The sequence below is a fragment of the Neomonachus schauinslandi genome, chromosome 7 (genome assembly GCF_002201575.2).
Source record: "Neomonachus schauinslandi chromosome 7, ASM220157v2, whole genome shotgun sequence".
Taxonomy (NCBI): Eukaryota; Metazoa; Chordata; class Mammalia; order Carnivora; family Phocidae; genus Neomonachus; species Neomonachus schauinslandi.
This window is the reverse complement of record NC_058409.1, coordinates 46,647,383-46,670,409: the sequence shown is the minus strand read 5'-3', so window position 1 is coordinate 46,670,409 and position 23,027 is coordinate 46,647,383. Positions and strand designations below refer to the sequence as shown.

General features: G+C 39.8%; 1 protein-coding gene across 1 annotated transcript in view; it reads left to right on the top strand.

Annotated features, from left to right (window-relative positions):
- The window catches only part of ADAMTS6 (ADAM metallopeptidase with thrombospondin type 1 motif 6), a 306,464-nt gene extending 283,922 nt beyond the window's left edge, over window positions 1–22,542 (top strand). Inside the window, exons 22-24 of the mRNA XM_021702211.1 lie at window positions 7,045–7,221; window positions 9,666–9,822; window positions 22,433–22,542. Coding sequence (XP_021557886.1) covers window positions 7,045–7,221; window positions 9,666–9,822; window positions 22,433–22,542 — 444 coding nt within the window. The remainder of the gene's footprint in view (window positions 1–7,044; window positions 7,222–9,665; window positions 9,823–22,432) is intronic.
- The last annotated feature ends 485 nt before the right edge of the window (window positions 22,543–23,027 follow it).

The following is a 23,027-nucleotide window of genomic DNA, read 5'->3' as shown; positions in this document are numbered from 1 at the left end:
GCTCAGGTCATGATCCCAGGGTCCTGGGATCGAGCTCTGCATCGGGCTCCCTGCTTGGCCAGGAACCTGCTTCTCCCTCTCCCACTCCCCTTGCTTGTGTTCCCTCTCTAGCTGTCTCTCTCTCTCTCTGTCAAATAAATAAAATAAAATCTTAAAAAACAAAAAAAAGAGTCAGATGCATAACCGACTGAGCCACCCAGGCACCCCTAGAATTTTGATTCTCATCTATCCACTCTTAGAGGTGACTTGCTCAAATAGCTCTGAGAGGCTCTTAGGCATTCCTGGAGGCTGCCAAAAGAAACATGAGTAAGTTAGGTGGGTTTTAATCACATTTCTGCTACCTTCAAGATAGCTAAGTCAGGGGCTCCTGGGTGGCTCAGTTGGTTAAGCATCTGACTCTTGATTTCAGCTCAGGTCATGATCTCTGGTTTGTGAGATCAAGCCCTGCATGAGATCAAGCCTGTGTGGGCTCTGCGCTGAGCGCCAAGCCTACTTAAGATTCTCTTTCTCCCTCTCCCTCTGCCCCTCCTCCCACGCACCCCAACCCCCACAGCAGCTCGCATTAGCACGCTCTCTCAAAATAAATAAATAAATAAATAAATAAATAAATAAATAAATAAATAAATAAATAAAATTAAAAATGAATTAAAAAAAGATAGCTAAGTCAAAGCTTAGGAGAAAGAAGTAGTGCGGGAGGTGGGGGCGGTGTGGTACGCACGTGTTGGGACTACCGCTTCAAGTAAAGTAAAGCATTGGCGGCTGTTGTCTCTGCACAGGCAACCCGAGAAAACTGTTCAGGGGTAAGCCTAGGTCAAGAAATGCTGCCATTATCGTCGCAAAGATTCTAGTTGAACACTATCTGTACCATCATCTTTATTCTTTGGGTCTTTCTCAGGAAAAAGGAGCTAAGTTTTATGCCATACAGTCTTGCCTATTTATTTTCCAAAGGAGTGGTCCACTCTCACACTTCCATTTCCTTACTCTTCTAGGAAGTCCACTTCTTCCCTAGATGGGTTAAAAATAACGAAAGTAAATAACATTAAGTGAAATAAATGTCTGAGTAGCTACGGAGACCAAAGTGAGAACAAGGAGCCTGTTCAGCCTAGAGGAAAGGAGTACCTCCCACTAATGAAAAGAGGAGGTCCTAGCAGCTGAGCAGGGAATGTTCGATCTTTTTTAGTTAACTGCTACAAATATTTCACGCAATATTCTTTTGACACGCCCCTGGAAACTTCCCTCCTTTTTCTGCTCCTTCCCCACTGCCAACTATCAGCTGTCTGAGCTCTGCTAATCACAAGGGTGAGGTTCAACTGGTGAAAACATGTTGCAGCAAGAGGAATGTACCCTTTGACCTTTTCCTTTTCTTTGCCGGCCGCTCTAATATAAAATTTCCATTGTTCCAAAGCCAGGAACCGTTTTTTCGTTTTCCCCATCAGTGAAACCCACCCGGTGTTTATGGCAAAAGGAAAAAAAAAAAAAGCCAAATTACCTTGGTGGAAAATGGCTCTTCAGCAATCTTTTGTGAAACTAATGAAGCCACGGCTTTCCCATTTCCTATAATCTAGCTTCACTCTTGGGATCACCCGTGCTGTGTTGGACTTAAATGGTTTTTTCTTTTTGCCCTCTCTTGGCAAATAACTTTTAAAAGCATTGCTGCATACTGTGGATGGGCTCCAGCAATCCTAAGCCATTCTTTTGATGTATTGGAATAGTTTCTTTTGACTCCCACAGAGTAGCCACTGAAAAAAGTCTGTTTCTTGTACTTACTCTGGCATCACACTCAATTGCTTTTATAGGACTTACATTCAGGTAGCATTACCTAAGAAGGAATGAGGGGGGAGCGATGGAAAGGGTGGAAAACCTACCTACAGGGGACTGTGCTTTGTTTTCGAAGACAGTGGTGACATCACCTGGCTTATTCCTAGGTTCTACTCTGGTGCTCTAACGAAGTGAATTAAACCTGCCTCTCTGGAGAGAACTCAGTCTAACCCCAAACTGTTAACATTTCTATCCTTTACAAGTGAGAGCCAAATTGTTTTCCCTGGTGAGGTTTCAAATACTTTTCTCTGCAAAATATGTTTTTGCTTTTTAATCATTGATCACTAAAGCTAATGCATAAATGCATCTGTCATAAAAATTACCTCCTATATCCCACTGAGGTGAAAACACAAACCAAATGTTCTGGTCAGATTTTAAAGTATTGTGAAATTTTGATTATATGAATGAATAGGAAAAATAGGTATTTACCTGCAATAAAAAAAAGTAGTGAGAAATAATTTTACTAAAGAATGGATTGTCCACTGAAGTAGTATCTTCCTATAAGATATATAATAGTATCTTCCTAAATGTTGCCAGTATGGAGAACTAATCATAGCTTAAAATACTAAAATTGAATTTCCTATCTATCCTACGTGTTTTTGCCTATCTCCCTAAAGTCAGAAGTACTCTTCTTTTCGTACTTTATCTCAATTTATTTTTTAATAATTATTTTTATTTTATCTTAAGATTATTTATTTATTTGACAGAGAGAGAGAGAGCGAGAGCAGGAGCACAAGCAGGGGGAGTGGGAGAGGGAGAAGCAGGCTTCCCGCGGAGCAGGGAGCCCGATGCGGGGCTCGATCCTAGGACCCTGGGATCATGACCTGAGCCGAAGGCAGACACTTAACAACTGAGCCACCCAGGCACCCCTGTTTTTAAATAATTAATTAGTATTTCTTGTGTGTTCTCATGACTTTGTTTCTGTTGATGCTAAGAGCTATAGTGTGGATCAGAAGGCCTAGGATTTAGTTCCCGCTCTACCAGCTACCTATAATTTATTGTGAGAATGAATGGGATGGATTTTGATGTTTATAGCTATGCTTTCATCTAAAAAAATGAATTTTATTACTGAACTAAGTATTCAGTATCTAATTGTTACCAATGAATTTTAGTGTGTGGTAAAAAATATGTAAAAATATACCCTTTACGGGGGCAGAGACCAATGATATTTCTGAAGAATGTTCTGAAGCACTTATAATTAAGTTAATACCTATTAATCATATACATAATCATGACTACATCTTGCTTTCCTAAAATTTCTTATTTTTTTAGATAGTAAAATAAAACTGGAGCTGTCAGATGGATAAACATATTTATCAGAAGGCTAGAGAGATGAAATGTAGGCTATATAAAGCAGAAGGAAGAAGTAAAAATAAAAACAAGCTGAGGGACATCTCTGCTTAAACATCTCTGATGTAAGGTCAAAATAATTTGCTGGATAGAGTTCTCCTCGAATGAAGCTGGTCTAAGTGGCATCCCTATGCCTTTACTGTTTTTTTTATAAGGAATTTTTAAACATTTAATTTAATTTTTTAAAAAAGATTTTATTTATTTCAGACAGAGAGAGAGAGAGAGAGACCATTAGCAGGGAGAGGGGCAGAAAGAGAAGCAGGCTCTTGGCTAAGCACGGAGCCCAATGCGGGGCTCGATCCCAGGACCCTGGGATCATGACCTGAGCCGAAGGCAGATGCTTAACCAACTGAGCCACCCAGGTGCCCCTAAACATTTAATTTTATAATCTCCCTTAAGAAGTACAATATTTGCAGAGAGCAGAGTTGAGGCTTTGGCCACAGACATGTAGTATTTGTGGCTAGATCTGCAGGGATCAGGGCCGGTGTATTTATTGAATCAGAAACTGGCAGAAATGTAGTTTTCAGTCATTCATTATTTTGAGAATCCAGTTGATTATCTCTACTTCTAGTGCGATGGGATGCAATATCCTTAGCTTATTTAGTGGAGTTGGGCTGTAATTTTCTAAAATTATTTTTTGCCTCAGCAGAAGTTGTCATTGTATGCTGCTCAGTTTTGTGTATAATCATATGTTGTCCCACAGAGAGTTTGTGTCTCTGTACATTTACATTTCAGAGCTTTGTTCTGGTAGAAACTTGCTACCTGGATTTACCTGTAAATCCTTCTCAGTGCTTCAGTTTCTCACCTGTAGAGTGGGTGTGAAAATAGTACTTCATAAGGTTTCTGTGAGGATCAGGTAGAGTATGACATGCAAAGTATTTACAACACTGCCTGGTGCTTAATAAATATTAGTGTTGCTTTCTCTTTTTATTCTTCTCCCTGTTAATACCAGTGTTATTTGTTTTGGTTTGGTTTTGGTTTCCTGGGCACTTCTAGACACAAATGAATGAATTGTCTATCATTGCATTGTCTGGCTCCGCTAATTGTAAGCAGGACTTTGGCATAAGCTCTTAGCAAAGACTGCTAGATATTACCACATTCTTCAAATAATAGCAGGAGCTTCTTGCTACTGGAAAAAGATATCCAAATAAGCAGACGGCATATGTCCCCAGCTTTAATATACATATATGTGCTTTTAAAATGTAAAGGGAGAGGGCAGTGGCACAAGTGTATTTATTAATAAATGTTGCCAATATGTAGAACTAATCACAGCTTACAATACTAAAATTGAATTTCCTATCTATCCTACATGTTTTTGCCTATCTCCCTAAGGTCAGAAGTACTCTTCTTTTTGTACTTTATCTCTTATTTTTTAATAATTAATTAGTATTTCTTGTATGTTCTCATGACTTTGTTTCTGCTGATGCTAAGAGCTATAGTGTGGATCAGAAGGCCTAGGATTTAGTTCCTGCTCTACCATTTGCTATCTGTTTCACCTTAAGTTGCTTAAGCTTTCCTTGTCTGTAACTGTTCTCAAAAACTTGTATGAGAATAATGTATTTGAAAGTGTTTTGTGAACTGTGAAATGCTAATGAAACGTCAGGTTAGTAGTGTTATTATTTTTTTTTCTTTTTTTTTTTTTTTAGAGAGAGAGAGAAGCAGAGGGAGAAGCAGGCTCCCCGCTGAGCAGGGAGCCCGATGGCGGGACTCAATCCCAGGATCCTGGGATCATGACCTGAGCTGAAGGCAGACGCTTAACCATCTGAGCCACCCAGGCGCCCTAGTAGTGTTATTATTGATGATAATATTAAGCATTAAGAAAGTGACAGAAATCCTCTAAAGCTTTGGCTTCTAACACTGGTGGATGGTGGAGGAGACTTGGGGCAAAGTCAGGAGGACTAGACACAAGTGGGAATCAGGGCTTTATTAATTCTACAGAAGACATGATTGCAGGAGATGATTGCATGTCTTGGATTCTTGAAAAATGAAGTGTTGGGATTGTGGTGATGGTTCCATGAGATAATAATTGCAAAGTACATAGTGTAATGCCTAACATCCAGGAGACAGTAGGAGTTAGCATTAGGTCTGCCATTTAATAGCTACATGACTTTCTACCACTTCTCTAGACCGTTTCCTCATTTTATTTATTTATTTTTTTTTTTTAAGATTTTTTTTTTTAATTCATGAGAGACCGAGAGAGAAAGGCAGAGGGAGAAGCAGGCTCCCAAGGAGCAGGGAGCCCGATGCGGGGCTCGATCCCAGCACCCTGAGATCATGACCTGAGCCGAAGGCAGACGCTCAACCATCTGAGCCACCCAGGCGCCCCCGTTTCCTCATTTTAAAAACAGCGTAATAATTGCCGTCTGACAGTATTTTTGTGAAGACTCTGTTAATTATAGCACTTAGCACGACACTTGGTATATACTATGTTTATTAAATGGTAGCCGCTATTATCATAGTTCTTCTTAGTAGTGGTTAACTAACGGAAGTGACAGCAGCATTGCCATTGTGTGTGGCACTGGGCTGGCACCGGAGAGTACCGCATGTGAGTGTGGAGAGATGAATCTGAAGAGGTAAGCGTAGCCTTCCTAGCAGGGTATAGGAAGCATATTTAGAGTTTGAATTTTTATCTTGAAGACAATAGCAAGCCATTGAAGGATGTTTTTGTTTTAATCCCGAGAGCATATAATTGGATTTGTGCTTTGGAGAGTGAACTGAGGTAAGAGCAAGAAACAGGAGACCTGTTAGAAAGCCAGTGCAACATTACATGAAGGAAATGACGTTTGTCTGAAGTAAGGTTAGTGACAGTGGAGACAGAGAGAAGTCAACAGATGTGAGAGAGGTGTAGGGGCTCCACACTCAGCAGGGAGTCTGCTTGAGGATTCTCGCTCCCTCTCCCCTGCGTCCTCTCTCTCTCGCTCCAAAATAAATAAATAAATCTTTTTTAAAAACTACAAGCTCCTGGAAGGTAGAGATCATCTTATTCCTTTTTATATCCCCTTCTCTTCAGTGTAGTGTAGCTCTTGCAGTAGATCTGGAAAATTTCTTTTTCTTTCTTTCTTTTTTTTGAATGAAAGGTATAGAAACAGGGTTTCCAAATGTTATGGGTAAGGTCGTCACTTGACTGAGAGGAAGAACAGATTTTAAGGAAGGGTTCAGACATGCAGGGGAGAAAGTTGGAGACTTTAGTCAGTCACCATGTTTAATAGGTGACTCTAGAAAGAGAACATTCCAATTAACGTGGAGAAGAGGTAAATAATAGACTTTGTGACCCCTTTTCCTCAGTATGAAGATCAGACTGGTCCAACTAAAGAATAGTCAAATTCATTATGTTTTGGGAAATTCATTATGGACAGGGGAAAGTCCAGAGATTTTCTGTGCAATAAACCTTCACCAATGGCCATGTATTCTTAGTTACCACACTCTAAGAAAACACACCTCAGTCAACCCCTAGCTTGCTTCACAAAGACAAGTTCTCATGGTCTATGAATAACATAAGGATTCTTTTCAGAAGACTACACCCAGCAAGTAGGAAACCAAGGATTCCACATTCCAAAAATTAGCAGAATCTTATCACAGCTGAATGTGGCCCAAGGATAGGGAGGAATCGAGGAATAAACGTACCCACAATAAAAGAAGAAAATAAGTTAGCCAAGAAAAGCAAACTTTGGGTTTAGCTCTTCAAGTCCTTAGGGAAAAAGATAAAAGTACTTCTGCTTAAAAACTTAAGGAGTTTTCGTATCTGAAAGACTTTGCCCCGAATTTAGTGTATATACATATTGTATACCCAAACACATTTACTTCAAGAAAGACTTTCTTCCAATTTTCCTCTATCTTTAGAACACCATTATTCATTAGTATTTGTTTCATTTCCAGTGCACTCCCAAATGTGGTCCAGGATTCAAGCATCGGATTGTTCTGTGCAAGAGCAGTGACCTCTCTAAAACATTCCCAGCTGCACAGTGTCCAGAAGAGAGCAAACCGCCTGTCCGTATCCGCTGCAGTTTGGGTCGCTGCCCTCCTCCTCGCTGGGTGACTGGAGACTGGGGCCAGGTAAGGCAGTTGGACTGGGGGGCTCCTGCTGAAGCAGCACCTTGAGATCCTTGAGTTTCCTGACCGGGTCATTATGAGGGCTCAAGAGATGAGTAATACTGCTGAGAAATCTAGGTATGAGATACAAGTATGAAAAAAGGCACATGCAGGAGCCGCCACACATAGACTAAGTAGCTGTGTCTCTCCCACCCCCACACACTTTCGACTTCTACCTACTCCTTGGATCTTAACATTTTAACTTAGAATGGAAAAAGAAGTAGTCTATATGGCCAGATATTTGAGCAAGCCAACAAAACTTTGGATTCTAGTCCCATCTCCCAACTACTTCAAGAACGAATCAGTTAATACCAGTGTCTTAACTTTCCCACTTGCAAAGTAGCTCCTCTTAACTTCACAGAAAAGGTATGGGGATTAGGTTGCTAACCTGATTGACAGTATTTGCAATACTATTAAGATTTATTCTTCAGTGGGTTTATCTGAGGGACATCATGAATTGGGAAGCCAGTATGTAGGGCTTTTCATATGTATTTTTATTAGACTCATTTTATGTTCTAACTTACATTTTTTCTTTCTTTAGTCTCACTTACTTTTAAATTGTGTTATATTGCAGAAGGCCACCTTAAATCCTTTTAAAACAAATTGGTATATTTGAATACAAGGAAAATTGAGTATTATTCCTTTGAATGTCAAAAAGGAAATCTATTAGGTTACATTAAAAAATAATGCTCCAGAAAGTAAATTTCTAGACAGTTATTGCCTTTTTCCTGTGGTCTTATAATTAACCTTGTAGCTAGTTGTTTCCTAAAATCTGAGACCCAAATCATGGCACATAACTATATCGGTATGATTTTGTGTGTGCTCTGGACTGGACCTGCCATTACTTCTTAAAAATGGCATTGCATAGAAGTAGTTAGTAAAATTCTGGCCAAACTTCAGTATTTCTAGAGTATAGCAGTATCTACAGACCTCTTTCATTACATTTAGGCAAGGGCAAAAGATTTTCAGTCTCCATTAAGGCAAATAAATATACTTGCTCTGTGCTCAGTCAGCCTTGTGGGTAAACAAAAAAAGTATGATCATAAAATAGTTAACATTTGCATTTGTATAACAAATAATTAATAATTTGCATTTGTATAGCAGTATTTAATTTATAAAATACTTAAGTGGAATACACATGATAAGGTTAAGCATTATAAGCAATTATGTGTGTCTCTGTGGAAGTGTAACTCTTTCATAATATGGAATTGATATGCTATTAAAGAATCAGTACAGACATGCTCTCCTAATTTTTATTTAAACCAGGTAGACGTTTCCTTCCTTACATATTCTTTGTTGCAATGCACTATTATATAAAGGTCAGTTGAAAGTTTTTGCATTTTAGTGATTTTCCCAAATTTACAGTAATCAATTTCAGATTATTCTTTTAAATATTGTCAAGTCCTTTTCTTCTCATCTATATTTTAAGTTCAGTTTCCTAAAATTAAAATTAACTGGTAAAAATACATTGTCAAGGATGCTTTAATACATTTTTATGGTCCATTTGTTTGTCATTTTGTATTTAAACATTTTTTTAATGAATGAGTCTATGAATATCCTTGCAAGTCCTATAAGTGCTTTGAGAGTTTTTTCAAATAAATTCAGTGGAGCCTCAGTTTGTTTACCTTGTAAACATCACCATCACCTGTCTTGGCACTGGCTAGCTCATCTCCTTGATCCCAAGTCTCACAGCTTTGCTGGTATTCTGGGTGGCAGGCCCAAAGGGTAGACCCCGCTTCATTCTTCAGCCTGGACAGCTGATTAGTCCCAGCTGAAACTAAGTCACTCTGAGAGTAACTTCAATTCTGAAGTAACTGAATTACTAAGTAGATGAAAAAGGAGAGAGAGACATGCTACTTGGCTCACATTTGTGTGACTGACAATACCTGAGAAAACTCAAGGTACTTATTTAAGCTCTTTTTTTTTTAACTGGTCCCCGTCACCATCCTGCACAGCAGTCACTGCTCTTACACTGAACTCACATTTTGATCAGATTCACAGCGCTCCAGTAGACCATCAGATTGCTTGCCCATAAGCCTATAATAAATAGGGAGCACAAGGGATGTCCAGCATTAGAATCTCTAATTATTACCCTATTTCATCATGAGGGTTTTCTTACTATACTCCTGTGACAGTTCACCTGCTTGGAACTGTTAGAAAAATAGCCCAAGAAATCTCTTGTTTCCTGGGAATGATATTGCTTCCATTTTCTAGGGTCATCACATGATCTAATAATTTCTAAACCAATTCTAGAGGAGAATGACTTAATCATATACCTCTCAAGGATGAACTTCACATGGGCTTTAAAAGCTGATATATATATGGTATTTGAAAAGATAGAGTATCTTTTTACCTCCTGAAAATCACTGAGATCAGTATTTTGTTTCTGTCTGTGTCTTTGGGTTTAGTGTTCCGCTCAGTGTGGCCTTGGCCAGCAGATGAGGACTGTGCAGTGTCTCTCCTACACTGGACAGGCATCTGGTGACTGTCCAGAAACTGTTCGGCCCCCATCGATGCAGCAGTGTGAAAGCAAATGTGACAGTACCCCCATTTCCAATACTGAAGGTGAGTTTCCCGTGGAGAAAGGGCCTGTGGCCCCTAGTGACCCACGTGTACTGGTTCCCAGGGTTTGAAGAGCCCCATAAAGCCACCGTTGTAATGTGGTTTGTATAGAGCTTTTGTGAAAGCTGCATGTTTACTGGATGTGATAAGGAAACCTGCATTTTTCCCCCCTGACTCTGACACTAACTACATGACCTTGATAAGTCACTTAACCTTTCTGGAGCTAAGTTTGCTTATCTATACAATGAGAGATTGGAGTGGGTGACCTCTAAGGTCACATCCAACCTAGCATTCTGTTTGACTTGTGCCAAAATAGAGAGATGATTTCTAATGAACCACAGTTTGAAGTGAAAACTTCTGTTTCTTTTTGGATAGAACAATGGATCTCTACCATCATGAAGATTAAAATTCATGCTTGTTATACATATAATGAAAGCATATGTTTGAAACTATTTGTGTTTCAAATGCTAATTTTCTCATTGTAGAAGAGAAGAAAAAGATAATTACGTAGCTGTTTATAGAGGAAGACAAAGGTCTTTGGGCTCTGAAATTTCTCTTATGTATTGGGCAATCTGTTTATTAATAGCAGATGCCAGCCGATATCCTGAATTTTCTTATATCTTATTTCAATAAATATATCTTGCCTATTCAGTTAGGCATTCATTTAAAATTTCCTGAATGCTACTATATAAGAAACACTGTAACAAAATCATGGGAAGTATAAAGACAAAAATGGCATAGTCAGGAAATTCAAACTGCCGTGTCATATGAAAATAGAGCCATGCTCAAATACAGCACAAGAACATCTTGAAGCTACTAACTTAAATTATGTAGGAAACTCAGTTATAGGGCTCTGCTTAAAACAAAAGTAGAGAACTATCCTGAACATAATTTGTTAATATTTTTCAAATGAAAATTATGTGCTCATGAACCTATTAAGAAGAGATCTATTCCTTTTGACCAAATGTATCCGGTTTAAAGGATTTTTAAAAAAATTACAGTCACTATTTTAAAATGTTTCCTTAAGAATTTTATTTTAGGAGGAGCAATCATCTTGTATGACAGGATGCAGAGAACTTGCGTCTTTGCAAATGTACTGGTTTTTATATCTGAGCCTCAACACAATATCCTTACTGTATAATTTACTCTTTCAGATAAATACAGCCTTATCCTACACCAATTCAAAATCACGATTTTAATTTGCAAAATCTCTGGCTCTGATGTCATCTACTTTTTTGTCCCTTTGATAAGGGACATTCTAGAAATCTAGCTTTTCTTCTCTTAAGAAAGACTCAAAATCCATGACAAACCAAAGTATTTTTCTTAGCAAAACAATCTCTTTTCAATGATCTAAATAAAAATATCTCTCTTGTATAAGACCAGCAAACAACTTTATCTATTATAAATTATTAGCAAATAATCACACGGGTCTGGAGGTCCATTTTTCTTTCTGAGGTGGAAGATAAAAGGTTGAGGTGGAAAAGAGGATATAACTGTCATATTAAATTACTGTATGTTGGATATTATGGTAGGCCCTTTATATTTATTACCCGCCTTATATATCTCATAGACATTAATATCTGTGTACGTGTGTGTGTGTGCCTGCACATGCATATTATAATTATGACAAGAACCTTCCAAGAGTTGGTATCACTGATGAGGAAACTAAGGCACAGAGAACGATAGTAACTTGCCCAAATTATAAGGCTAGGAAGTAGTGACTTAGGATTTGAACCCAGATTTGGCAGAGCCCAAGGACATGTCAGTTTCAACTACATTTTTTTGCTATTCTTAATTCACTCTTTAAGTAGGGTATTTTAACATGAAAACAGAGCTTCTGATTATAAAGTAGCAACACTTCTAGCATGACCGTCGTCCTGAGTCAAAAGATTCGGGGTCAGTCATTGCTGAAACAACTGGCTTTTTAACATACCCACAGCAATATATATGTTGAAATTCTGTTTATAGCTTCATTTTAGGCGTTTCAGTAATTCCCCCAAAAGCTTTTCTATGGTGGCTAATTATTATACATAAGCTTCACAGTTGGAGATGCAAATTTTTCAGGGTGGGCAAAATATCATTTGCAACTGGACTTACTTCTGCCTTAAAGAAATTCTCTTAAGATGGATAGGTGTTAATCTGAGGTTTTTTGAATTATTTGGAGAAATACCTCATGGTCATTTAATCTGCCTGGCCAAATCACTTTTTATTAATATTAATTTGAAATAAGCAGTTAACACAGTATTTTTAGCCTTCTTAGTAAAGGAGGAAACTTTTAGGAAATTATTAATTCCTGCAAAATATGACTAATCTTAGAACTATTATTCCCTAAAGCTACTGACTCATTGAAAAGAAAGAGGATCGCTCTTACAAAATTAGATTTGAAGTGGGTATGTCTGTCATAACTTGTTTTGTGTTCTCTTTGGCTTCCCAGTAGCATATTTGAATACATTTAAATACCTGAAACTATCTATTCATTTCATCAGCAGCTAATTATTGAATGCTTGTTGTGGCCAGCTTTGGCCATTCATTATGGAAAATTCAAGTGCATTTATAAGTTCGTAGTCTTACAGGGAAGATACTTAACAAAAAAAAAAGGAAGGTAGAAGGTGTTATGTGGAGCAGTTGACATAGTGCTATGAGAGTTGAAATGGAAGACCAATGACTTTAACCTTTTAGATCAAGACAAGCTTCATAGACTAAAGTGGTCTGTGAACCAGCTGTAATATGTAGTTGGAAAAATAACCAAGTGTGTGCCCTGGGAAAAGAGGATGAAATGGTTGAATTAAATCATAAGTTGTCATTCATAAAGATATGAAATGGGCAGATAACATGGATTTCAAAAGAGAAGAGGTTCTTGCATGAAATTAATATGAGTAATCTTATATGACTTCTGGGGGTCGCCTGGGTGGCTCAGTCAGTTGAGCATGTGCCCTCGGTTCAGTCATGATCTTGGGGTTCTGGGATCGAGCCCCTCATTGGGCTCCCTGCTTGTCCCTCTCCCTCTGCCTTTCCTTCCTGCTCATGCTCTCTCTCTCTCTCTCTACTCAGTTCTCCGGCTTCATAAGCCATTCCCATGATTCCAGGACACACCCTTGCAGATGACAATGTTCAAGGCCAAATAAAAGATTTAAAAAAAAAAAAAAAAGATTTTATTTATTTATTTGACAGAGAGAGACACAGCGAGAGAGGGAACACAAGCAGGGGGAGTGGGAGAGGGAGAAGCAGGCTTCCCGCTGAGCAGGGAGCCCGATGCGGGGCTCGATCCCAGGACCCTGGGATCATGACCTGAGCTGAAGTCAGACGCTTAATGACTGAGCCACCCAGGCACCCATAAATAAAATCTTTTATAAATAAATAAATAAATAAATAATACAACTTCTGAAAATCAGACCAGGGAGAGAAGAAATGCCTGTTACTAAGGGAGAGTTGGGAGACAAATCTGGTACTGGGGGAAGGAGTAGGCTCTGGTTACTGCAGGAGAGTAGAAGACCCCTTTCTTCCCAGCAGAATCAGGTTCTCTTGACTGTTAGTGGGAGGCTACTAAGTAACTAGCTCAGCTCTACCCGGAGACAGAGTAGGACTAAGGGAGATCCCTTAGGATCTAAAATACATGGGGTCTCTGTGGGTGAAATGGATAGAATCCTGAGAATTGTTTTAATAGCCACAGTTTAGGAATTGGTTCCCATTCTAACATTTTCTTATGAAAATAATAAAAAGTTTCAAACATAACAGCAAAGTTGAAAGAATTGTACAATGAACACCCACCATCTGGATTCCAGCATTAATATTTTCCTGAGCTTGATTTATCACATATATATCTATCTGTCCATCCCTTAAGGTAATGGTTTTTAAATAATGTGCTCCATTCACCCAACCATTATTATTTACTTAGTAAATGTTACTGACTATGTGCCAAGCACGGAGACTATGAAAGGAATATGACAAGGTCCTTGTCCTCAGAGGGAGCACAGTTTAGTGGGAGTGGCAGCAAATAACTTTCACAATATGGGCAGTACTCTAACAGAGTAGAAAGAAGTCACCATGAGTACACAGAGGAGGGGGTAATCAGCAGAAGCATCATGGAGAAGGCAAGCTTAAGTGGGGCACTGGAAGGTATGAAACAATTTGCCAAGAAGACATGGAAATGCTGGGCATTCCTGGCAGAGGACGAGTATGTGCAGTCATGGGGGCATGGAGGTAGCTCAGTATGGGAGCAGTGGGTTGGCAGATGAGCAGGCAGTGGAGATGTGGCTACAAAGAGAGATGCAGGGACTTGGTTTTGGAGGTTCCTGCATGCAGTGGAAGACAGGACTCTATAAGTTCTGGAGAACAAGTGAAGGAAATTGGGGAGTGACATGCTTGGGATGGCAGGCATGTGAAGGGGCAGGGAGAGGTCAACCTTGTGTGGATGAAGAGTCCAGGCTTGAGATGATGAAGGCTTGAACTAAGGCAGATATAGTAGAAATCAGAAGGAGAGTAATGAATTAGAAAAAAGAATAAAATGGAAAGGAGAATAAAAAGAACCTGATGAACAATCATACATGGGGATGAGAGATTTGGAGGTGTCCAGGATGACTCCCATTTAGATTTTGGTTACTGGGTAGTATAAATCATGATAAGGAATTTAGGAATCTATAAGGGAGTTAAGCACATTCATCCCCAAAAGCCATAATAAAATAATGGAATTTGAGTAAGATTTTTCAAAATAAAAATGAAATAAACAATGGAAAGAGATTGAAGAAATGGAGGGGGGTTAAAACAACAAGAATAATAAGAGAATGAAACTAAGAAGTGGAGCATCAAGATATTAAAAATAAATAGTAAGAGGGAAATAGGAAAAGTAAGAAGGGAGATACAATTTGCCATATTCAACATTGGCTTTAGTTTTTAATTCTTGAAAGCCTTCAGTGAAGAGTTAAAGCATTATAGACTTGATTTTGACAGACCGCCATCATGAAGGTAACTCTATGTTGCTACCAAGAGTGAATTATAGACACACTGGGTATCGCTGCATCTAAAGTACTACTCAGAGTAATTTTTTAAAATACATCTGACAGCTGGGACTATCCTACTCAAGCTTACCTGAAATTCTATCCCAAATGCCATTTTATTCACCTTTATACAGTTTCAGGTTCCCTTGTAGCTTAAATGATAAGTCTTTTCAGCCTCTCAATAGCACAAGGCACTCTGTCATCTAGTATTTATTACTGTCAGGTAATAATTCCTGGTGTGCCATGAGCTGGTAACCAACCCAGGAAAGGTGTGGTTCGTGTGCATTGGTTTACTGGCCCAGGCTGTCTAACAGTGGCTTCGGTGGGTCTCAGTCCCCCTCAAATGAACAACTCAGAGAAAGCCTGAACAGCTCCAGAAATCTCATAGGACCCCCAGAGCAAAACAGCTACTGAACGTGAGGTTTAAAGTGGCATCTGATGTGTTAAAACCAGTGAAAGAAACAATGAAGGTCATTTGAAGACTTTGATTTCAAGGAGGTGAGGAAGAGTTTTTTTTTTCCTTTGACATTTTAAAATGCTCACAATGCACGTTAGCAGTCAGGTTCACATTCCTGGCTGTCTGGTTTATAGAGAACCGTGGGGTTTGTGTTGGGATCATACCACCTTGAGGATGAATGTGGGAGGCATCCAGGGAGTAAGACTGGGTGTAAAGAGAAACTGAGAAAACAAAGAGAGAAAGGAATGGCTTAGTCCATGGTGAGATGAAATTGGAATCAAGTTTTATAGTTGATATCATCTTGCTTCGAGAATGAAAAGTTGGTGGGCTGTTCCCACTGCAATGAATAATGTCAAGTTCCCAAATGAAACTTGTTAGTTCATCATTTTCCAGTCTGCCTATCTAACGTATCAAGTACAATTTTTTCAGGAAAAATCCTGAGTTCACACCCCTCACCCCTGACTCCTACACCACACATTCACATGCACAGCCTTTGCCATCTCACCTCTCACTAGGCTCTGCATCTCCCTGGGCAGTTTGACAGAGGCACAGCTGGTTGCACTTTTGTAATCCAAAAGATAGACCCTAAGGTGCTTAAGTCATAACTCTCTACTTACTGTGTTCTTTCTCTGAATCTCATAAAGAGTTTACAGGCACACAGGGTGTGCATTAGAAAGATGCTGAATAGGGGCGCCTGGGTGGCTCAGTTGGTTAAGCGACTGCCTTCGGCTCAGGTCATGATCCTGGAGTCCTGGGATCGAGTCCCGCATCGGGCTCCCTGCTCGGCAGGGAGTCTGCTTCTCCCTCTGACCCTCCCCCTCTCATGCTCTCTCTCTCTCTCTCTCATTCTCTCAAATAAATAAATAAAATCTTTAAAAAAAAAAAAAAAAAGGAAGATGCTGAATGGTCCATCCTGGTCATGAGAGGATATGTCCCTGTGTATCCCAGGATACTCCAATGATAGCCAGGCTTTGTAGCGTTTTATGAAATAAATGCAAGAGCACTACATCTCAGGAGTTGCTCTTGTACTCCTTAGACCAAGTGAAGCCTTCAAAGTCACAATGAAGCTGAATCCAATTGCATCCTAAACTTATAAGCCTCTGTTCATGGTGAGTATTTTGAAATCATGTCTTTTAGGCCAGAGATTTGAAAGATTAATGTAAAGCATCTGGGGGAAAATCCACTTGCACATCAATGATAAGTAGATTCATGTGTTGCCTATGAAACGGGTTGTCTTATTTTATCATTCAACTCTACCAAAACCCAGATTACCAGTGAGACCCACTCTAGCCTACGTGGCAGGTTACTTCAGATTCTAATAATGGGTCTAGTTCACATCGTGGGGGCTGGGGATTGGCTTTCAGCCCTCGATATACTCCCAAGTGTCCCTGAGAAGAATTAAGGAATACTCCATAAATTGTTCTCCCCACTAGAAATATCTGGCCTTGGGTAAAGTGAAATTTTATTTTCAGGGAGAGGTGGGATGTAAAAAAGGAGAGACTAGTTAGGTCCACAAAATATTTCCTAGAAACCACTCGGTAGGACCTCTCACCCTTCCCATGGCCTCACAAGAGAAAAGGTAGAATGAGTGTCTTATCTTTCTCTTCCAGGACAGTACTTAGCTGGTACATGATGATGGCAGAAGCGAAAAGTCAAGCTCCTTCATCTTAAAATCCTTGCTGGCTTAGATTCCACTACTTAAAAAGCATTAGATATAAGCGTATCTGTATGAAGAAAATGATAGTGAAGACCAAACCTTCCAAATAGATTAATTACAGAGTAATTATATTGCAAAAAGATTCTACCTAAAGGATTCCTTTTAATAGGTCTACTAGTATAATAGTTTATTTACCGATTATGTATTACTTAGGTATAGAGAAGCTTTTGGTTATTAGATATTTTAGAGATTAGCTAGAAATCAGTGCCTACTGAAGAAGATCATTCAGAAACTAAAACAGAACATTTATTATTGTTTTTATTTCATCAGGAAACTGTGGTTTAATTATGCAGAGCTTTTCCAGAATGGTTTTTATCGCAAATGTAATTTACACTGTACTGTGTATTGATTCAAGGGTGAGAAGATTATTTCTTTTTTTAAGTTTTTATTTAAATTCCAGTTAGTTAACATACAGTGTAATATTAGTTTCAGGTATAGAATTGAGTGATTCGTTACTTATATTGTTTCATATTTTTAATGGCTTTGAGAATGAAGCAGGCTAGTGAATAAGTTTTATAATTAAGGCTTCTTGACTACATCAGCAGAATGTCAGTGAGTCAATTCAAGAGGTCAACAAGTCAATCCTCTCTAGGTAAGCTAAAAAAGTGGCAGATGGGCTGAATGCCCCAGTATAATTTAAAACTTCTCCTAATATATTTAAAGATTACATTCAGCTTTCTGTAATAGTGGGGCTTTAAAACTTCTTGGTGTATCTCAAATCACCTTTCAGTTATGTCATTTTACACAATTGAAGGAGGAAGGTAAAGCTGAAGAAAAGTATTCAGGCTATTTCAAATACCTGTGACCTAGAACCCACCTTTTATTTATTTATTTATTTATTTATTTATTTATTTATTTATTTATTTAAGAGAGAGAAAGAGCACAAGAGGAGGGAGGGTCAGAGGGAGAAGCAGACTCCTGCTGAGCAGGGAGTCCGATCCCTGGACTCCAGGATCATGACCTGAGCTGAAGGCAGTTGCTTAACCAACTGAGCCACTCAGGCGCCCTAGAACCCTCCTTTTATAAAACCCTACTCATTCTCCAGTCACCTGACTGGCTTAGTGGAGCATGCAACTCTTGATCTCGGGGCTGTGAGTTTGAGGCCCCTGTTGGGTGTAGGTTATTTTTTTTTTTTAATTCCCCTTTCTCTAAGGTGGCAGAGCAAATTTTCTGATGATAATGCCCCCAAGGGTTGACTTGTGACTTTTGGTATCAGCCAAGAATAGAGAAGTCTTTTTTTTTTTTAAAGATTTTATGTATTTATTTGACAGAGAAAGACACAGCAAAAGAGGGAACACAAACAGGGAGTGGGAGAGGGAGAAGCAGACTCCCTGCCGAGCAGGGAGCCCGATGCGGGACTCGATCCCGGGACTCCAGGATCATGACCTGAGCCGAAGGCAGTCGCTTAACCAACTGAGCCACCCAGGCGCCCAGGAATAGAGAAGTCTTAACAGACAGAAACCTTTTTGTAGTTTCATGCCAAGAATGCTGCCAAAACTGAGGGGTCCTAGCCCTAGCTCTTAGACTGACCAGCTGTGTGACCAGCCTGATTTTCCTAATGTTTGTGAGCTTCAGTTTTGCCATCTATGTAAATCTGATGTTTTATATACATCAAAGGATTAAATATACAAGTATGTAAAACCACCAAGCAGTTCTTGGCACATAGGAGGTCCTTAATAAATTATTTTTAATGTGATCGTTACTGGATTAAGCTCTTGTGACATTAAAGGCTGAGAGAATGAAAGACCAGTCACAGTTGATCTTCTCTAGTAAATAGATTTCCATCAATACAAAGATTGATTCTCTCTGTCTGGGCAGTCTCTAGAAGGCAAAACCAAGAATTAGGAATGGGATTCTTCCTCAGGGATCTTCCTTTGTGCATCAAGGCTGCATGTCCTCAGGCAGCCCCTGGGTCTCCATTTTAATGTCTCATCAAGGCCTATTGCCCCCCATCTTGGCAGCCCCAGTCCTGGCTCCTCCCCCATCTCTCCCCACCCCACCCCATTATGATTTACTTGCTTTCTGTTTAGTATCTTTTTGTTAATTTGCTTATGCATGCCAATGTGTAACCCTCCCTGAGAGCCTAGGTACATTTTGACAGGGATCCCAGAGACATAATACGCAATGGTTGATCTCAGAGGCAGATGTGTTGGTGGTGATAATGAGAGCTAACAGACTGAGTGACTCCTCTGTGCCGGCTGCCAGGGGAGGGGGTAGGGTGGAGAGGGGCATGCGCTTTGTAAGCACTATCCCATGTGTTCCCCACTTCACTACATCCTGTGAGCAAGTCTTGTCGTGTGTCTCTACTGCACAGAGGAAGAAACTGAGGCTTAGAGAGGTGCAGGAACTTGGCCCAGGACAATCAAATACGGGGAGGAAGCAGCGCCAGAATTCACCCCCAGGCCCAGCTCACTCCAGGTCTGCCACCCCTCACCACTGTGTTATGGTGCTGGGGCAGGCAAGTCGTATGCACTCTTAAGGAGTGCCTACCTCTCTAAGCTTGATCCTGCTCCCAGGACCCAAATGACTTCCTGCTTTCAGTCAAGCTGGTTGGAATCACCATAGTTGGCAACTAACTTGAGAGGGGTATTGGAAAGTTCAGAGAGGGACACCCTGGCAGCTGGCTTCCAGCCTACCCCGAGGCTAGACACTGCTCCTGGCCAAAGGACTGTGCTCTGGGTCTCTGCATGCTGAAGAGAGTCCTCTCATTTCCAGCACCCACCTAAGAAGCTGAATCCCAAGTTATTTATATTTGTAATAGCCTGACTGGGTGGGTGGTGGGGTAATTGGAGGGAGGAACAACTTATGAATATTTTTTATTCAGTAGTTATCTGTTATGGAATCGGATTCCAAGGTCTAAATCTAAAAGAAAAATCTATGAATTTGCTTGTATTTTGCTCATCTCAGATTTTTCCTGGACCAGCAACTCTTCCAAAAATGGAGTAATGAATGTCCCAATAAAATTGAACCCCAGAAAATACTGACTTGTGTCAATAGGACAGCATTTTCTCAGTAGTAATCTAAATACTGCGTCCTCATGGAGAAAGTCAAAGGACAACTTACTGTTATCAGGTGGTACGAGGTAATAACTAATAGTGGTAATAACAGTCGTAATTCGATGTCTTACACTTATCAAGTGCTCATAAACCTTGTATGCACTGCTCCAGGTGGCATCATAGGACATACATGTTAGGTGTGGAAGTGAGAACTCTCATCATCCCTGTTTACAGAGGGGGAAACTCGGGCACAGAGAGGCTGTTCAGAGTCATAAAGTCAGTAAATGAGAAAACTAGGATTAAACCAGGGCAGCCTGGCTTCTAATTTTATTTCCTTGTACTATTAAAGCAACCAATCCTCCTCTATCTGTCTATCAACTAAATCATCTTTATATTTTGGCTAAAATTTATTTTGAACTTGACGCGATCCATCAAGCCCCGCTGCCAACTCTGAGGGGTAGTCTCTGCTGGTGGGCTGCCCCATTAGGGTGGTGATTTGGAATTAAAGATGAATGATACCGTGTTGGCTTTTCTCATTTTATAAAGAAGATTTTATTTATTTATTTATTTGAGTAAGAGAGAGAGCACAGAGGGAAAGTGAGAGAGAGAAGCAGACTCCCCGCTGAGCAGGGAGCCTGTGGGGGGTGGGGAGGGGGCTTGATCCCAGGACCCTGGGATCATGACCTGAGCTGAAGGACACTTAACCCACTGAACCACACAGGCGCCCTTCTCATCATTTTAATAATTGCATTACCTTGACAATATATCCCTCTTGGTAACACTGATAAAGCCTTTTCCCCCCGACAAAAATATTCTTAGTCTAAACCTGTTTTGATTACTTTTTACTGGTCATGACAGAGAGGAAAAGGAAAAAAAAAAATGCCAGGTGACCTCCAAATTAAAATATGTGGAGATCTTTTCACCTCAAATTCATACTTGATTCACAAAATATCATCTGATTTCTTTTTAGTACAAAGTTTAAAGAAATTTTTCTTGTCTCTCTGCCGTTCTTTCAGCCAAAACTTAAATTTACTGAGAATCCTAGTGCAGAAAGTTTCTATTCAAATTTCTAACTATTATTCTCTTTGTAAGTCAAATTGTGAGTAAGGGAGTTTGCTGGTGACAGCGTTTATGTTTGCAGAAGATTGAGGGCTCCCGTTTAAAATTTAAGTCTTTCACTGAAAGAGCCTGGAACGTGAGATCAATAAAATTGTTACCTTACTTCTCAATAATAATGGAAAACTTTCCCATTCCTTCACATATAATTTCTCAAGTTTATCATATGCCTTGTGTACCATATATATGATCTCTTAGAACTTCAGTGGATTTCTGAAACCAGGAAAAACATGCAAATAAGCAAGCAAGCAACAACGACAAAACTGTCCTCTTACACTGAACTTCACCCAGGGTTCTGCCTGATTCTAAATACCTTCAGCAGTTTACCCAGGATGCTTCAGTATAACCACCTGGAAAAATGAGGGTGGAACTTTGATTCTGGGAGGCATATGGAAATTTAATTACTAGGTTTACAAAGTATTTTAAAATCCCCAGATACAAGTGACCAGAGGACTAGAGAAGAATATCATTATTAGAAATAGTGGGGTTATCTGGGGGGTGAGAGGGGTGCTGAGGATCAAAGACTGGTGTGCCTTTCTCTACACTGGCCCCTTCGCCCCATCTTCTGCAACCAGCCTCAAGGGGAGATGGAGAAAGAATCATTTATTCACCTTCTGGCTGCAAGAACTACAGACCTCAACTGTGGCAATTCTAGCACTGAGGAGAAAATACACATAGGAAAAAAGAAGGCCATGTCTCACTTCCAAATTAAAAAAAGACATTTCTACATGTTTCCATAACCCACAGACTGCTGCCATTTGAGGCCAACCCCTCAAAGTTTTCCTCTTTGTCTAGTGTAGTTGCTGAATCTAGGCCACTGTCAGCAATCCTTTTCATTCACCCAGGCCCATCCCCACGCCTCACAGATGCAGAGATTCTCTTGAGACATGTGTACTTTGGTATCAAACAATGCAACTCATGTTTGATTTTGGATAACCTTGCACTGCTGAATAAAATAACCCTTGAGAAAGAAGCAATAAAAGCGCTGTAAGAAAAATGACTCATGTTTCCAAGCTGTCTAAAGTGATCACTTATCCCAACAAATGGTAATTCTTTCAAGACACAGTGGGCATGTACCATACTTATAAAAGTCTGGGAGAAAAGCCTTGCAATCATTTTTTTTTTAATTGTGTTAAAATCTATCAAAAGAATGTTTCTGGTAGGCTGTACCAGACAGGGTATGCTTAAAAACAAAAACAAAAACCACATGGATGTGGAAGCCAAGGTGGATTGGTGCAAGGGGGTCCTTGCCGAACATGCAGTCCCATTGGCTTGTTTATGCACTTGTTTATGTGCCTCTAATTGTTTTCCATTTTCTGCCCCCATTCGTTAGAGTGCAAAGATGTGAACAAAGTGGCTTATTGCCCACTGGTGCTGAAGTTCAAGTTCTGTAGTCGAGCATACTTCAGACAGATGTGTTGTAAGACCTGCCAAGGACACTGACCCATGGAAAGCCAGAGAGAGCGCCTTGTCATTTCATCGTGGAAATGCGTCCATCAAAGAGAGCCACCCAGAGGAAGAGGATTGATGGCCTTGCAAATGCATTACCCTGTGGAAAACGTAACCACTGGTCAGCCCTAGCTGACAGGATTTCAATATTATTTTAACTTCTGTGAAGTGGGATTTATTGATCCAAAGTGCTGGACACGGTATTAAGGAGGGAATGCCAGATCGGAGAGATCCAAACAACACAGGGAGACTTGCTTACTGTGGAACGTTTGTGTTCTTTCGAGTAAATCCAATAGCCTGTTTACCTCCTTGGACCATTAAGATATTTTTTATTATGGACTTAGCAATGACACTGAATCCATTTGTATTTAAAACTGTTTAAAATGTAGCTGTTATGACTTGGTCAACTACGGAAGTAAAAGAAGATTCAGAAATCTTAAGTCATAGCTTAAAAATATTTACTATACTTTATCTCACTA